Source organism: Galleria mellonella, unplaced genomic scaffold (genome assembly GCF_026898425.1).
Source record: "Galleria mellonella isolate WM207_F2 unplaced genomic scaffold, CSIRO_AGI_GalMel_v1 utg643, whole genome shotgun sequence".
Taxonomy (NCBI): Eukaryota; Metazoa; Arthropoda; class Insecta; order Lepidoptera; family Pyralidae; genus Galleria; species Galleria mellonella.
In genome coordinates, this window is record NW_026442135.1 from 905,966 (window position 1) to 922,949 (window position 16,984).

Consider the following 16,984-nt stretch of genomic DNA (forward strand, 5'->3'; position numbering starts at 1 on the left):
AATTTAATTAACGATGCTGTTATAAATATTTTGATCTTGAACTGTCCACCACACACAAGTAATCGATAGATATACGTGTATGTACTTAGTTTTCCTCTCAGCCATTTAGAAATTTTGTGTTTATCCTATTTTTTATATAACTAGCAATGGTAAATAGACGGATGGGAAGTGGTAACTGTCGTCGTAACTAAACTAAAATGAATAGCACCTGACATGCTTGAACTGCAGCAACATTAACATTATTTTATTTATTAATAAATCAACCTGACTTTATGGACCCTCATTGTTATTGTTTCTTTCATCCATATACTTACATTATTTATATACATCCACTCTAACTTGCCTACCTTGCTTTAGAATTATAATTTTCGTTTATATAATTAAAATCCATTATTGGCTGTATTTATAAGAGACTTAACATGTTTTAAGAGCTGTGGATTTTTGTATTAAATAAATTACAGAAACACTGACTGGCATTTTCCTATTTTGAGGTTTAATGTATTATATGGTGCCCATTGTAGCTATGCTTACAATATCCTCTTAATGATTAACTAGTTTCAACGATAGTCTCGTTTACCGTCAGATGGACAGTATTTTTTTTTTTTTATACCACTCAGTTGGCAAATGTTTGTTTGTCATCATGGTAATATAAAAAAAAACTAAACAGTTGATTATTAAAAAATAAATTAGACACAAAAGAATTGGATTGAACAAATGACTGTATTCTGTAATTTTGCTGTTCACGTGTATAGGCGACAGTTACCACCTTCCATAAAATGAGCCGTCAGGATATAGTTACAGATCGGCACCATAAAATATTATCAAAATTGGATCAGTACTTTTATATCAATTTTTTTTAAATCAAACGGATTTTGTCACAATTGAAGTTATTTTTTTTTTAATTTTTTGTGGGACATAATCCTTAATAAAGTAAATTTTTATCACCCGATAACTTCTTTTATAATAAAAGTATGAGATATCAAATTCTTTCGGATTATTTATTAGTAGTTTTTATGATATACAATTTGGATTTTTATCTATGACTCACGATGGTCTGTGACTCATAAATAAATAGTATCTATCTAGGTACTTAAATGCAAGATCGATGATAGGAACTAAGCTTTTTAAATTCCAGATAAATCTCCAAAATGTAGATGTAAAGAGCACTTTTATAATTTACCGTATCACGACACGATGTTTACGTACGATTTTATCGTCACGACATAATAATGGTAAAGCAAAATGTATGCAATTGTATCAGGACACTAAAAAATTTCTGGGGCAATTTTTTTTTTTTATTATTTAATTCGAGTACGTTTCATCACAGTCACCTGATGTTAGGTGATTATTATTATTGCTATAGACTTGCACGATATATCGCGAATATGCTCGGAAATTTAGAATCGTCTCAATACAATTGCATACATTTTGCTCTCCTATTATATCGTGACGGTATACTTCTATGATATCATATCGTATATAGGACGAAATTGAAATTATTGGCGTCATTTTAAAGGAGCTTTTTAAAAGTGTAACATAATGTTTTTTCCATAAAAATACATTAAAAAGTTAACACTCTTTCAATGTTATAACATTAGTAAGGATAAGGGTATATAGAAATTTCTATGGTGTTATATCTAGTGGTTTACCATAAAATGAAATTCCGAAATTTCGGGCTCAATTTCGTGTTTTTGTTCGTATCAAAATCGACCCAGTAAATGGACCTTAATATTTCGTTCATCATAAATCCTATTCTAATAGTCCAGAGGAACGATCTTTTAACATTTTTAATGATTTAAAAAAAGCATGTTTTATGTAATTTTAACATCAAATTTCTGTTTCGTTCGTCCTCGAAATTTCGGAAATTACTTCATGGTAGACCCTCTGGTTACAGACGACGGTTATTATTATGTAGAACACAGATGACTGTCCATATTTTTTCCGGTTACTATACTACTTTTCATGCATATGGGCTGTCAGCTTGTTTCTCATTAGTATGAAATAAATATACAAAGAATTACATACAATGGAAATACTTGTATAATTTTACATTAAATTTTATTAATTTTGCATACATATTATGCTCTTACTTGAAAGCTGTATTCTCACGTTCTACTTTTGATTTTAGAATAGGTTTTCAATTCACCTTTTTTTTTCATGCGACTCTCTCCCATTAGTTTTTCTACCGTGAAGCACTTATTTTCGGTAAGCAAATAAAGTATTACTATTATTAACAAACAAAAAAAAAAAAGCCCTGTGGTACCGGCATAGAATAGGCCACCCCCTTTTTTCCCGTGGGTACTGTAAGAGGCGATTAAGGGAGGGCGAGGAATGGGCAGTAGCGTCCCTCTTAAAACATCTCCAAAGCCTAACTGCGGTTGCCAATCGTGACAACTACTGGCAAAACCTTCTAAGGGGGAGGCTTATGTTTAGCAGTGGACAGTTAAAAGGCTAATATGTTGGTGATGATGTTAAAAAATACCACTGAATAGAGAATTCCCTACTTTTTTGAAGTCGGTTTAAAGACGTGCAGTATACTTATTCAACGACTAGCCAAACCAACTGGTCGTAATAACAAATTAACCTACATACGTCGTCCGTTTGTTTGTAAATATCCCACATGTTAATCAATACAAAAATTGAATAAACACAAGGGCATGCTGTGTAGACTCACTGTGTTGGTATTTTTACCCAGCTCTCAAATAAAGTAGGGTAATGTTTTTTAATGGGCAATACTTTTCAACCGACTTCAAAAAGAAGGAGGTACTCAATTCGATTGTATTTTTTTTTATATTTGTTTTCTCATAACTCCGTTAGTTCTTTGGAGACCGATTTGGGGAATTTTTCTTTTTGTCTGAAAGGAGATACAATTACAGATTGGTCCCGTAGAAATTTTATCAAAATCGATTCAATAGTTTAATTTTTAGACAAAAATAACTAGTTTTATTACAATTGAAATTGTTTTTAGGACGCAATCATTAATTATCTTATGGGTGAAAATGGAATGGTAACCCCACTTTCGCTTTCGGTATACGTTAGCAGGGAACCGAGATATTCAACGTGACGAATTTGACAAAAAATAACCACGGTGGTTTCCAGGTTGGACCGCTTGGAGGTCGACCTGATAGGGTATATTGCTAACAATAGGCTGTTTACTTTAACGAGATTTTAACGATATGCTCTTGAAAAAGGACTGTATATTTTACGAAATAATAAGCGGTCGCTGCTAGTGGTAGAGAAAAATATAATAAATGAATCATGACATTGTCAGATATCGAAAAACAAAATAAAAATATAAAATTTAAAAATATACTCTAAAAAGGTGCGTTCTGCACATGTAGACGCCATTACTAGTCTACTCCCTTCCCCTTCTCGTCGATGGGCCGTCAGATTTTTTGTTTGAAAGGGCATACTTATAGACTGGTCCCGTAGAAATTCTATTAAAATCGGATCATTAGTCTAATGTTTAAGACAAAATAACTGGTTATGCCGCAGTTGAAATCTTTTTTTTTATGAAACGTATATTTAATTAAGTATGTACTAACTTTTTGTCTTGTAAATTTAATAAATTTTAAGTATGCCTTTGTATACGGAAATAGAGCTCTGTTGATATTGCCAGAATTTGCGCGTTCGACGATAAATTTCAAATTTAGTCGTTATCACCTTGAACTTAAGACTGCATCGATTTTATGGCTTATACAAACACAAAGCCTTTGATCTTTTCCCCATTGACTAACGGTCATGGCAGTGACGTTATTGAAACATGTTTACAGTACTGTACATTCGAAGGACACGGCCGTAAAGTACGTGAGGTCGAATATAGTGAAGACATTATTCGGCCGTCGGGTGTCAAAACGGTCTCAAAAATGTTAGCTATCATTTCTTATTTCTTTTTATACCACTGAGGTGGCTAATAAACATACAGCCCACCTGATGGTAAGTGGTACTTTAGCTTATCATCATCATCATCATATCTGCCTTGAACTGTCCATTGCTGGCCATAAGCCTCCCGTTGGGAGATTTTGCCAGTAGTTTTTGTTTTTTGTTTATACAACTTAGAATGGCAAACAAGCTGACGGCCCACCTGATGGAAAGTGGTAACCGTCGCCTATAGACATGAGCAGTACCATGGACATAACAGAGTATACTGTTTCGCCTATGATACTTCCCTTGCGTTGCCATTCCTGAGGTCTCAGGTGTTATTCCTCTGTACCCAGTAAATTCACGCCATATCCCACCCTTCAAACCGAAACACAGCCATGCAAACACAACTGCTTCACGGTTGAAACACGAATGGGACAGAGTAGTTGTCACATTTTGGCAGGCGGATTGGCAACCACAGTTAGGCGTTGGAGATTCTTTAAGAGGTACGCTGCTGCCCATCACTCTCCTTGTCTATTCTAGGGTGGTCTATTCTATGCCGGGACCACACAGCAACTGTATTGTACTATAGTTTATAAACGCCTGCAAACCAAGGGCATTGCACGCGTTGTCGACCCTTAAGATACTTTTTATATCAATACGACATGTTCTGACTCCATCGTTCTTTGTCTGATGTTTTGTTTTGTTACACTGTATGAAAATTTGAAAGTAACATTTATATTTTTACGTGACATGAAATAACCAACACGGAAGTAAACCCGTGTTCGTCTCATATAAATTTGGGCACGATTGGATAGCAGTTTTTTTTTTATTTGCGCAGTAATCTTAAATCCTTACTAATATTACAAATGTAAAAGTGATTTGTTTTATTTCATTTTAACCCATAAACGGCTTAACCAATTACTATGAAATTTGGTATATACGTTCTATAAGCGATGGAGAAGAATATAGGCTACATTTAATCAGTTTAAAGTTAGATATGAATAAACACAATAATTTTATGGAAATTAGACTTAACTAGTGAATAAATAAGGATCATTTCTATTCTAACATTTTTGGCGTTTACGTTATAATTAGTACTTAAATAGTCACCGGACGTGTAATAATAGAAAAGCGTGCGTGGTTCACTGACCTCGCTCTCACATCTCGTTACATAAAATCGTGGTTATAGGTAATGTCAGCAAATGCTATACTGAATAGTGCATGGTCATACTGAACGAAAAAGGATTTTATCTGTGTAGTTATACAGTCAATAATCGAGTGAAGAGGCTTGATGGAAATGGTTGATGCAACCGGAGGAAAGTTGCAAATAGAGTATGTAAAACAGCGGAATAGTGAAGTGAAATTGATGACAATTGGTTAAATAGATAACTTGACGTAAGATATGTCGCGGTGTCCTATCCTTGTTTATATACTAGCAATTCGGCCCGGTTTCACACGTGTGGATAAAATTTTCGAAAATAATATATAGCTCATGTTACTTGTTTATAATGTAGCTTTCTATAGGTGATAAAATTTTGAAATCGATTGTGTAGTTTTCGAGTTTGTTTATTACAAACAAATATATGAATTTCCTCCTTTGTAATATTCGTATAGAATAGTAATCTACTGCGTGTTCGCACGAGTAGATAGAGGTAGTATTTAAATTTTTTTAAATAAAATACAGTCCTTGTCACTCGCTTATAGTACACTATAAAATATAAATGTATAGCTTTCCATAAGTTAAAAAGAAATATTAAAATCGTCTAAGTATTTGTTTTAACTGACTTCAAAAAGAAGGAATAAATCCGTCAGTTGTGAACTGATTTGGAAAATTCTTTTTTATCTAAAAGGATATGCTTACAGATTGGCGCCATAGAATTTTTATCAAAATTGCTTCAATAGTTTAATTTTGAAATCTAAATAACTGGTTAAGTCACAATTGAAGTCGTTTTTTTTTAAACACTTAAATCATTACTCTCTCAGCCTCCAAGGATACCGTGGTTCATATACTTAAAAGCAAATAGAAATTCGGTTGTTACAAATCTTAGATTACGCTCAGGACATTATCCAAATGCAAAATTCGCTTTGCTTATAAAAAAAGTTAATAATCCGAATTGTGACGTTTGTAACACATTGGATGATGTTCACCATATGATATCCGAATGTACGAAATACAAAACACAAAGGGAAGTATTGATACAGAAATATAGTCTCAATAGACAGGAGATTGGTTTATTTTCAAATATACTCGCAGAGCCACATTCCGGAATGGCAAAATCTTTAATTACTATATTTTTGTATCAATAATTCCCTTTATCAAATAGACTACTAAGATATTATGTATTATTTATTTATGTATTAATGTTTTAAGTATGTGAGGTATTTTTTAAAATTAAGGTATGATGAGGCTGACATATCCTTATAGGATTAAAGCCTCTAAATACAAAAGATAAAAAAAAACTACTCTTTTCCATCCAAAGGTTGGCTGAAAGAGATTGCTCTTAGCGATAAGGCTCACTGTTTTCTTAGTCTAATATTTTCTTGTAATTGTTTGTATCTATCGTTTACTATTGTAATCTTATGGAGGAAACAATATAGAGTATCTACTTACCTATCTATCTATCTATCTATCTATGAATATTATCCATTACAAACAAAAAAATTAATCTTTCTTCTCGTAATATTAGTATAGATGACTCAAAAATATTTGAGTATCATTCTTTACTGACGTCTTCGTCCGCATGGCCTGGATATGTTGACCGGGTTAAAAATAAGCCTTGTGTTTCTCCATCCCAAATACTGTGTGTATATCAAATTGCATGACGTTTGGTTGACCCGTTACAGCGCCATTAGGTAATGAACTAAGAAACGAGAACACCCGCACTGGTAATTTATAAAAGTTATTTTTTTTAATTCATCCGACCGAGAATTGAGTCTAGACCTCGTTTACGCAAAGCAATGTGATGAACATGTTTAGTATAACGACTGCTTCCTAAAATTAATATTATTAACATATTGTATATACACAGGAATCTTCAACTGTTTCTTAAAAACAGCGATTTCAATAATCTTAACACTAGATACAAATATAAACTTGCTGTTCCGAAGTATTGTTTAGAAAAAGTTAATAGATCTTTTATGAGAATGCGTATTAAATGTTATAATAAGATACCGAAGGATATTTTGGATCTAGCTTTTAATAAATTTAAAACTGTTATTAAAAAACACTTATTGAACAAAGGCTATTTATTACACATTAAACGATTACTTGAATGACAAACGTGCATGGTGTTAGTCGATCATGTACAGACTGTTTAATGACCATGTAATTTTAGACATAGTCATAGTCATAGACTTAGACATAGTCATACATTTAAATAAATATATTTGAACATATATGCGTTAACAGAGATTTAAAAAAGTAACTCTTGAGTTTCTTGTGGACTTTTCTCAACAGATAACAACTTTTCGAAACCTGCAATAGATTTAAAAAAATATATTTAAAAGTGCTTGAAACTAAATCTATTTGAATTAAGATAAATTGAATTTGAATTATAACTACTATATAGTTGCAAGTAACAGTTATACTTTCCATCTGGATGGCCGTCAGCTTGTTTGTCGTTTTGAGTTGCTAAAAAAATAATAAGAAAATCTTTATGGTGGATTTATTTTTGTAACAACAATTAGTTTGTGACCATCCTTACTAATATTATAAATGTGAAAGTGAATTTGTTTGATTTTTTTTATTTATAGCGTCTTAACGGCCTAAAATCGGTATAAAATCTGTTATGTCCATTGTACTGTTCATGTCTATAGGCGACGGTTACCACTTTCCATCAGGTGGGCCATCAGCTTGTTTGCCATTCTAAGTTGTATAAAAAAAACGTACTATAGGGAGGCAAAAGGATATAGTCCACTTGTTATCGTGATCAAGCCTCAAAAAACGAGTCAACTTTTTGTCAGCTAATTGACAAATTAGCTGACTCGTTTTTTTTACCAGTGTTCTATATACTTGATGTATTATTTAATAAATAAAATAAGTGTTTAATCATAAAAAAAAGATGCAAAAATTATTATTATATATAGAAGTTATAAAGGAATTACTCGATAACTATTTATCAAAGAATATATATATTCTTTATTGCACTTGTAAGTTACATATAAAATAATCTATTTATAAATGTTGTGAGCAAGGGTGGACTTATCTCTGACAGAGATCTCTTCCAGTCAACCCAGTACAGTAAGAAAGCATTTCGTTAGCGGGCAGCTGAAGTGCTACAACTTATTATATTAATACACTATTAATACATAAACAAATATACAGTTAAATAAAATATTACATAAATACATACACTATAAATACATATAATACCTACCTACTTATGAAAAAGTTGATTAGTTTTTCTCGAAACATTTCTATGGAGACTATCTATATAATCTAAGAGTAAAATATATCTCGTTTACGCGCACTAAGTAGCGGATAATAGGATGTTATATATATATATATATATATATATATATATATATATATATATATATATATATATATATAACAACGAAAACATGTAAATATTGTCAACTGTCAGCTAATGAACGTCAATCGAAGGACACGTAATACGCACAACGGCGATAAGAATATACATATATAATGATAATAATTGCTGTTGCAGTAATTATATTATTATAGAATTTAATGCGTACTAATATATACGCGTGATATCACAATTATCTATAATCATCATCATCATCATCTATATATTATACTAGCGGCCCGTCTGCGTAGGTATACACCGGCGGGGCACTAATGAATTCCCCATTTCATCCCATGGGTGTCGTAAGAGGTGACTAAGATTTAATTATCGAAGGATGGGCAGCAGTGTTTGTCTTAAAATGTCACCAAAGTCTAACTACGGTTGTCAATTCACCTGCCAAGCGTGGCAACTACGGACAAAACCTCCCAAAGAGGAGCAGCGGTTATGTTCATCATTGGCCTGTTAACGGCTGATAATTTAATGATAATGATTTTTTAAATTAGGATATAATTTATGCATGTAGTAAATCTCATTTTATTAGTAACTTGCATTCTCTCATTCCATAATAAAATTATTAAAAAGCTTAGTATTAATTAATATATTCTTTCATTGTTACAGCTCCAAGAAGCGACGGTCACCGTCGCTGACCATAAGATGCGTTCGCTTCTAGCGTACTACGCTGAAGCTGTTATGTCGGCGGCGGCACGCGGCGCCGGCTGTGCGCTCAGCTGCAGTGGGCGCGGCGACTGCATGAACGGGACCTGCCTGTGCGAGATACGCTATGCGGGGGACGAGTGCGCCGCCCCTAACATGCCGTACCATGCGTGTGAGTACTAACTACTCCCCCCCCCTCACGACTCCCTCTAAAATGATTACAAGGTTAGGTTTTGGGTGCATTATTTTTTGATGGCTAAAAATTAATTGCGAGATAAGAAATGGGGATGAAAGCAGGCTTGTTGGCTTATCATGACTATTACCAGAGAGAGACTATGTACAAAAGTTGTTTGCTTGGGTACCTCTGTCCCATTCGTGTTTCTACCTTGAAGCAGTTGTGTTTACATTTTTTTTTACACAACTGGCAAACAAGCTGACGCTCCACTAATATTATTCCTCTGTACTCTGTTCATTCACTGCTATATCCCACCCTTCAAACTGAAACACAGCCATGTGTTTGCATGGCTGTGTTTCAGTTTGAAGGGTGGGATATGGCGTGAATTTACAGGGTACAGAGGAATAACACCTGAGTCCTCAGGAATGGCAACGTATGGGGGGTATCATGGGCGAAACAGTATGTGTGTCTACTGTTATGTCCATGGTACTGCTCATGTCTATAGGCGACGGTTACCACTTTCCATCAGGTGGACCGTCAGCTTGTTTGCCATTCTAAGTCGTATAAAAAAAATTAACTTTTAATCAAAGTTTAAATGGGTCGAAATTAGGGATGTGTAATATAGTAATATGTATATATTTTAGTTACAATATCTATATATTTGTCCAACAACGAATATGATAAATGTCTGTTATCCATTATTTAATGTCGAAATAAAGAACCCGATTGAAATTAATATAGATACCCGACCGGGAAGGCCTGATATCGGAATGTAAAATCCATGAAAACCCAATATATAGATATTGGAACAGTACCAATATTACCCATGCATAGTCGAAATGATTTGTTATATCTTGTTTAATTTAGGAAAGTGTTGGGAAATGAAATGTAAATTATGTACTCATTTCAGTTTTGTAAAAATTTTATATTTCTCTAAACCAATACAGATGTAGTGTTGCATTTATATCGTCATAATCTATCATTAAAAAAAAAAACATAAAATCCAGTAGTATTGTTTATAAATAACGATATAACAGTTCTCCTTAACAGTATAGATATCTTTAATATAAACAAAGCACAAGAAGGGACCGAAGATAGACCCTTGAGGTACCCCCGATCTGACTAATCTCCTAATTGATGTAACAGATTGTATTATAAATGCGGATTACGATAGAATTTGCGGACGTCTGATTAAATATTCAAGGAAATATATACTTGTATAAAACGAGTATCATGACAATGATAAAACGCCCATTTCATATGATTATTGTTTGAACCTTGAACCGTAATATCTATCACGTGAATAATTAAACTGGTGTTTATGAAACTGTAACAGCTATTTTAGTATCTACTTAAGTCATAGATGTTGTATGTGTTAAATAATAGTTGGAAGTATTAGATTTTGATGACACATCATCATTATCATCATCATCGTATCAGACTTTAACTGTCCATTGCTGAACAAAGGCATTCCTCTTGGGAGATTTTGTCAATAGTTGCCACGATTGGCACGCGGATAGGCAACCGTAGTTAGACTTTAGAGATGTTTAAAGAAGGGCGTTTCTGCCCTTTCTTAGTCACCTCTTACGACACCCACGGGAAAGGAAGGGGTGGCTTATTCTATACCGGGACCACACGCTCATGATGATTGATGATACTCCGTATCATTCATGAGTTTCAAAGTATTTTTTTTTCTAATGATTAATTTACAAATTGGGGTCTTTATACTTTTTATTATGAAGAAGAAATCATAATATTTATTAGTACATCGCTTGTTTGTCACTTTTATCATTATTGACGTTTAAATTCACATGGAGATGGATGCGTCATCACTATACTTTATCGCCAGTATATTCTAAGTAATAATAAAAACACAATACACTAGTGTAAAAGAAAGAAAACTCAACGGAGCATTATACAAAGTTATCGAGCTAATATATTTTTTTTAACGAGTGAAAACGAGTAAACCAGCAGGGCTAGTGAGAAATGATGAGTTATACTAAAACTGGGCTGGTGGAATGGGGTTATTGGACCCTATAACTGTTATAGAAGGGGTGGCCAACCTGTCGATTATTGGCCCAGTCGATCATGGCATGGCAAAAAATATAATATTTTGCTAATCTAGCGGAAGATGCTCAGACGCAATGCTCACTCTAATATAAATAAGTAGTTACTAAGAATAATTTACAGTTTTATGTTTTTGTTTTTAATAAAATAAAAAATAATATAATACTACGATTGTGTACTGAACTATGTTGTTTTGTTTGAGATTTCAAGAAGTATGTAATTGTTAAATCGCACAGAGTTTCGTTAGTAAACAGCAGATCTTAGGTCTAGTTAAGTTGGTCATCCCTGTGTTATAGAGTCCAACAGCCCCATTACTAGCAATATGTCGTACCAGATGGACCTCCACGTGTTAACGCCTGGAATCCATACATGGTTAATTTTTGATGAATTCATTACGATCGCCCAACTGACCTGCTTTCATCAGATCATGCATTTCATTCCTCATTGGTGCCCCGCCAGCAAATACCGACAGTGCAGGCGGGGTTATCATTTCATTGTCGTTTATTAAAAAAATTAAGCAAGTAAACAGTGTTATTTTACATACCGAGATAGATTAAGACCCAAAAGATAGAATGAGATCCCAAAATCATATTTTTTTTTATTTTCAGGTATCGGCGGCGTGTTCCTGCTCGTTGCCTTTATATGTGCCGTGCAACTCACGATATGCATCGTGACCGAGTACAGAAGGCTGAAGGCGCCAACCTTCCTGCGAGCTTGCAAAGTGACGACGCAGAAGATGCTGTACCTGGTCGCGTTTCTGGCGTCCCTCATTCGTGGCGCTTACTTCGTATCGCCGGTAAGTGGCGTATCTATTCTACTTTCTTTTATGATAGAGATTGGCAGTTAAATAACACTCACACTTGTTTTTTTTCTTTCGAAGGAAAAGAGATGTGTTCACGTACTGGCAACTAATAATTTTGTAAATACTGGCCAGTAATAATTTGTTCTATTTATTCTTTTAATGAATTAATTAGTATTTAACCAACTCGCTTGCGTATCACTACAGTATAGTACACCTAATGGTAACTGGACAGTATAGTCCTATAACACTTGTAACATGAAGACAAATAATTGTAAGAGCCTTATTTAAAGGGTTGGATAAGGCAGTGAGATAAAGGGGATACAGTTTTTTTACGGATGATAATGGAATCGCAACCCCACCTGCTCTATCGGTATACACTGGCGGGGCACCAGTGAGGGATGGTTAGTGAGGATGAAAAGGCAGGTCAAATAGCCCATAGCGACGAATTCAACGATAAATTAGTCACGATGGTTTCCAGGGGAACCGCATGAAGGTCGACCTGATAGGGTATATTGATAGCAATTGGGACCAACTTCCCCTTTACTAACAATTCTTTCCCCTCAGAGGATACAGGTTGGGCATCACAATTAATACATAAAAACATCAGATATGTCACCGATCGTTGTACCATAAAGAACTTGGGTCATAGTCCTGAGTAATTTTTCAGTACATAATTGTAAAACCTATTTCATGTGATTGGATTCTTACCAATTGTAATTTTCAGTGTTTGAGTGTGTATAGTTTATTTTGGTTGTACTTATTATTTTTTTAACCGACTTCAGAATGTTTCCTTGTTATATTTCTATCTGTATGTACTTGCAGAATTATCCATATAGATAACTTCATGTAAAATCCCCTTCTTATAAAGCAAATGTCACCAGAGACACTTTTAAAATCTCTAGTCTAAAGGACTATCAATAATGTTAAATTTTCATCATTACAGTCAGCGTTCCAAGAGGGATGGGCGACCAGTCTACTGTCAGCTTACTACCCGTTGCTTATGTCGGGCTCATCATTGATCGTCTGTTTCTGGGCAGAGGTGAGTAAAACATACTAGTTCATTCTCCATTCGAAATAGGCAATAAAATTATAAGCTTACTTATTGATTAATGAGTGAAATCGAAATCGTTAGCATCCTTCCAAATGAGTGTACTGTCAATGAAACTGAACATACATATCAGGGGTACATTATATAAGATGTTCAAGTGTATTTTTAGTACCTATAGGTACAGTACGTAAGCAAATAATAATTAGAATATGTAAACGTTTTCTTAGTATATGGGAAAATTATATAACGTTCATTGATTTCAAGGAAACGCAACATTACATTATAAGAAACATTTTCTTTTAATATTTAGCGCCATCTATTAATCATTTAGAAAACTATGTGATTATAGATCGATTCTTGTTTTAATGTTTACAGTGAAATCTAAAGATGGCGTTGTTTATGTATCAGAAATGTTACAAAAGATGGCGCTAGTGTCACAAAGTAATATTGTTTGCTTCTAAATTAGATATTTTATTAATTTTATTAACTTCTCCGATGATGTTGCGTAGCTGATACCGTTGTCAACATTATATCGGCCGTTAACTGTCCACTGCTGAATATAAGCCTCCCCAGAAGCGGGTCTTTGCTAGTAGCTGTCATGCTTACTGTTACCTTTATAAGGATGCTTTATGCAAAAAAAAATATGGAAGAATAATAGCAATCAAGCTTATAGCATGCTTGATGTGAAATAACTTGTAACCATGAACAGTACCATCATTTAACATGGTGACATTTTTTATACCCTCAGGCGTTGCCATTCGTGTGATTTTTCTTTAATGGATGATGATCGAATGGTAATCCCGCCTGCGTTAACGGTATATACTGGCAGGGCACCAGTGAGGGATGACAGGTCAATTAGTCCATCGTGATGAATCTACCTGGGGTTCAGCACGACGGTTTCCAGGGACTGGCAGACCGCCTTACTAATAATCCCTTCCCCCCTATTTCTGATGATTAGTGTGATATACCTCTGTAACACGTAAAATAGGGGTGCTCAAACTGACCTTTATTAAAAAAATGCACATTATGTGGAAAACAAATACCTATGTCACGGTAAACCCTACATGAACGACAATCCTGCATCACAGCCTTTCAGAGTCGATCAATCGTAGTCTAACAATATTGAGGAAGATTTTTTTATGCAGCTTAAAAAGGCAAAGAAACTGACGGATCACCTGATGGAAAGTAGTAACTGTCGCCTATAGACATGAGCAGTACCATGGACATAATAGAGTATACTGTTTTGGTCCATGATACCTCCATTCGTTGCCATTCCTGAGAACTAGGGTGTTATACCTGTGTACTCTGTAAATTCACTGCCATATTCCACCCTTCAAACCGAAACACAGCCATGCAAACAACTGCTTCACGGTTGAAGCACGAATGAAATCGCCAGCAGTTCAAGTTTGAATACCCCTTACATAGAAGTTACTGCTAAATACTGATAAGCTATTATTCCGCAATATGTATTTTTATTGAAAATGCATAGATGCAATATTAACAATCACGCTGGCGTACCTTAGAATCTACGAGCATTGACTCTTCGTGAGCCTTAATAGAAATGCACTGTATAGAAAAATAATGACAGTTCTCTGACACTTCTGTTCAACGTAGGAAGGTGACAATTACGTTATTTGAGTACAATTTTCTGATAGTTAATTTGACATTTAAGATTTTATCTTATCCACGTGTACCGACACGATGCTTAGATATGTTGTTTAGACTGGTTTTTTTACACCTTGCCTCGTGTTAAAAAGCGTTTAATCGAAGAAAAATATTGCCACAAAATATTTTTTTTATACAACTTAGAATGGCAAACAAGCTGACGGCCCACCTGATGGAAAGTGGTAACCGTCGCCTATAGACATGAGCAGTACCATGGACATAACAGAGTATACTGTTTCGCCTATGATATCCCCCATGCGTTGCCATTCCTGAGGGCTCAGGTGTTATTCCTCCGTAGCCAGTAAATTCACGCCATATCCCACCCTTCAAACCGAAACACAGCTATGCAAACACAACTGCTTAACGGTAAAAACACGAATGGGTCAGAGGTACCCAAGCAATCGACTTTTGTACAGTCTCCCTCTGGTAAATATAGTGTTCAAGTATATAAATGATATTAACATATTATGGTTGACTAGTAGAAAATGATAATAACATTAAATCGGGGGGAGGGATTGTTAGTAAATGGGAGATTAGTCCCTATTGCTATCAATATACTCCATCAGGTCGACATCCACGCGGTGTCCCCTGGAAATCGTCGTAACTAATTTATCGTTGAATTCGTTACGATGGGTTAACTGACCTGCCTTATTTTCTTACTAGTTATATTCCGCGATATCGGTAACATATATTGGTACATAAAGTATCCTAGGCGCCAAGTTAAAATGTAACTTATCCGTGCATCAAATTTCATTCAAATCCTTACAAAGTTTCGCTTTTATAATATTAATAGGATATGTTATTGATAGCTCTGGTGTTGCGGCGGACATAGGCTATGGCAACTGTTTATTATACAATAGGTTGTATTCTTATTTGCCACTTTAATAGTGCACAAAATACCTGATTAAATATGGATTATTAGTAATGGGGTCTAACGGTCCCATTGGTAGCAACATATGATATACTGCTCATCAGGTCGACCTTCACGCGATCTCCCTAGAATCTATCTTGATTCAGTCTCATGGAATTCATTATGATGGGATAACTGGCCTAATTTCATCCTCACCTGTCATCCTTCCTTGGTGTCCTGCTGGCGTATACGTAAGCATTACCATTCCATTATCACCTTTAAAAAAAAACATCATTTCATTTCATCACTCATTGGCAACAAGGCCGCTGTATTTATCATTATAAACCCTTCCCCTTCTATAAAGTTGTTAAAGTGGAGGGCGACAACCTATTTAATGGAGAGGTAACTTCAAAAGTGTAGCAGCGAGTCCATGAATGCAGGTTACTCAGGATTATTATTTGTAATGGGGATGGGAACTCTAAGCAACGTATACATTTATCAGTGGTGTTTGATACTATATTAATAAATACTCCGGTTGATGCAGTAATAGCCCTTTAATATATATATATATTCTTTATTGCACTAAAACATACAGTAACAACAATAAGTTAATAACAATGTTAGCAAAGGCGAACTTATCTCTAAAAGAGATTTCTTCCAGTCAACCTAACGCAGTGGCATAGGAAGTAGTGAGTGGGCAGTAGTAGTGCAAGACAGAAATTTAAATAAATATTTACATAAATTATATATATTATATAATATATTTAATAGTTTAAGTTTTCCTTTAAAATAGATATATAATAATAAGATTTACAAGGTAACAAATAAGACAGTCTTGTAGTAGTCAAGTGTAGTGTCACACAGAGGGCGTCTCCACCGAGCGATTAATATCCAATTTGCAGGGTAGTGTGGTGACCGTTCCGTTGTAATAATTTACACGGCCTACCCACTACGTTTATGCCGGTCCGCCATTGTCTAGGCGTCTATCAGTGTTAACAGTGGACAGTGAATGATTAAAATGATGATGATGATATTTTCAAAAGACTCTTCACTTCCTCGTTCTTACAAAGCAAATATTTTAATTGTAGCCATTTTATTATAATTGAGCAGGCGTTAAGTTTTTTCATATCATGTCTTTAAATTGCTTAAACTATTGTTGTTTAATTTAAATAAACCACACGCTCGCATTTAATATAGAAGCTTTGAGTCTTCTGCTAGTCGTTCTCTTGGAAAACTTGACATCATTATCATCATCATCTCAGCCATTATCCGTCCACTGCTGGACATAAGTCTGCCTCATAGACTGCCAGAAAAAACGGTCTTGAGC

At 34.6% G+C, this 16,984-nt stretch overlaps 1 protein-coding gene and 1 long non-coding RNA gene across 4 annotated transcripts in view; one reads left to right on the forward strand and one right to left on the reverse strand.

The window, feature by feature from the left end:
• LOC113511201 (uncharacterized) overlaps positions 1 to 16,984 on the forward strand; it is a 65,961-nt gene that overhangs the window by 17,355 nt on the left and 31,622 nt on the right. For all 3 annotated transcript variants that reach the window (XM_052900318.1, XM_052900320.1, XM_052900319.1), the window contains exons 2-4: positions 9,015 to 9,222; positions 11,901 to 12,088; positions 13,038 to 13,133. In XM_052900318.1, coding sequence (XP_052756278.1) covers positions 9,051 to 9,222; positions 11,901 to 12,088; positions 13,038 to 13,133 — 456 coding nt within the window. In that variant the 5' untranslated portion in view covers positions 9,015 to 9,050. The remainder of the gene's footprint in view (positions 1 to 9,014; positions 9,223 to 11,900; positions 12,089 to 13,037; positions 13,134 to 16,984) is intronic.
• Positions 7,042 to 8,342, reverse strand: LOC128201919 (uncharacterized). The gene is made up of 2 exons (XR_008253504.1): positions 8,241 to 8,342; positions 7,042 to 7,339 (listed from the first exon to the last, which is right to left on the reverse strand). It is a non-coding gene; the product is annotated as an uncharacterized LOC128201919 (long non-coding RNA).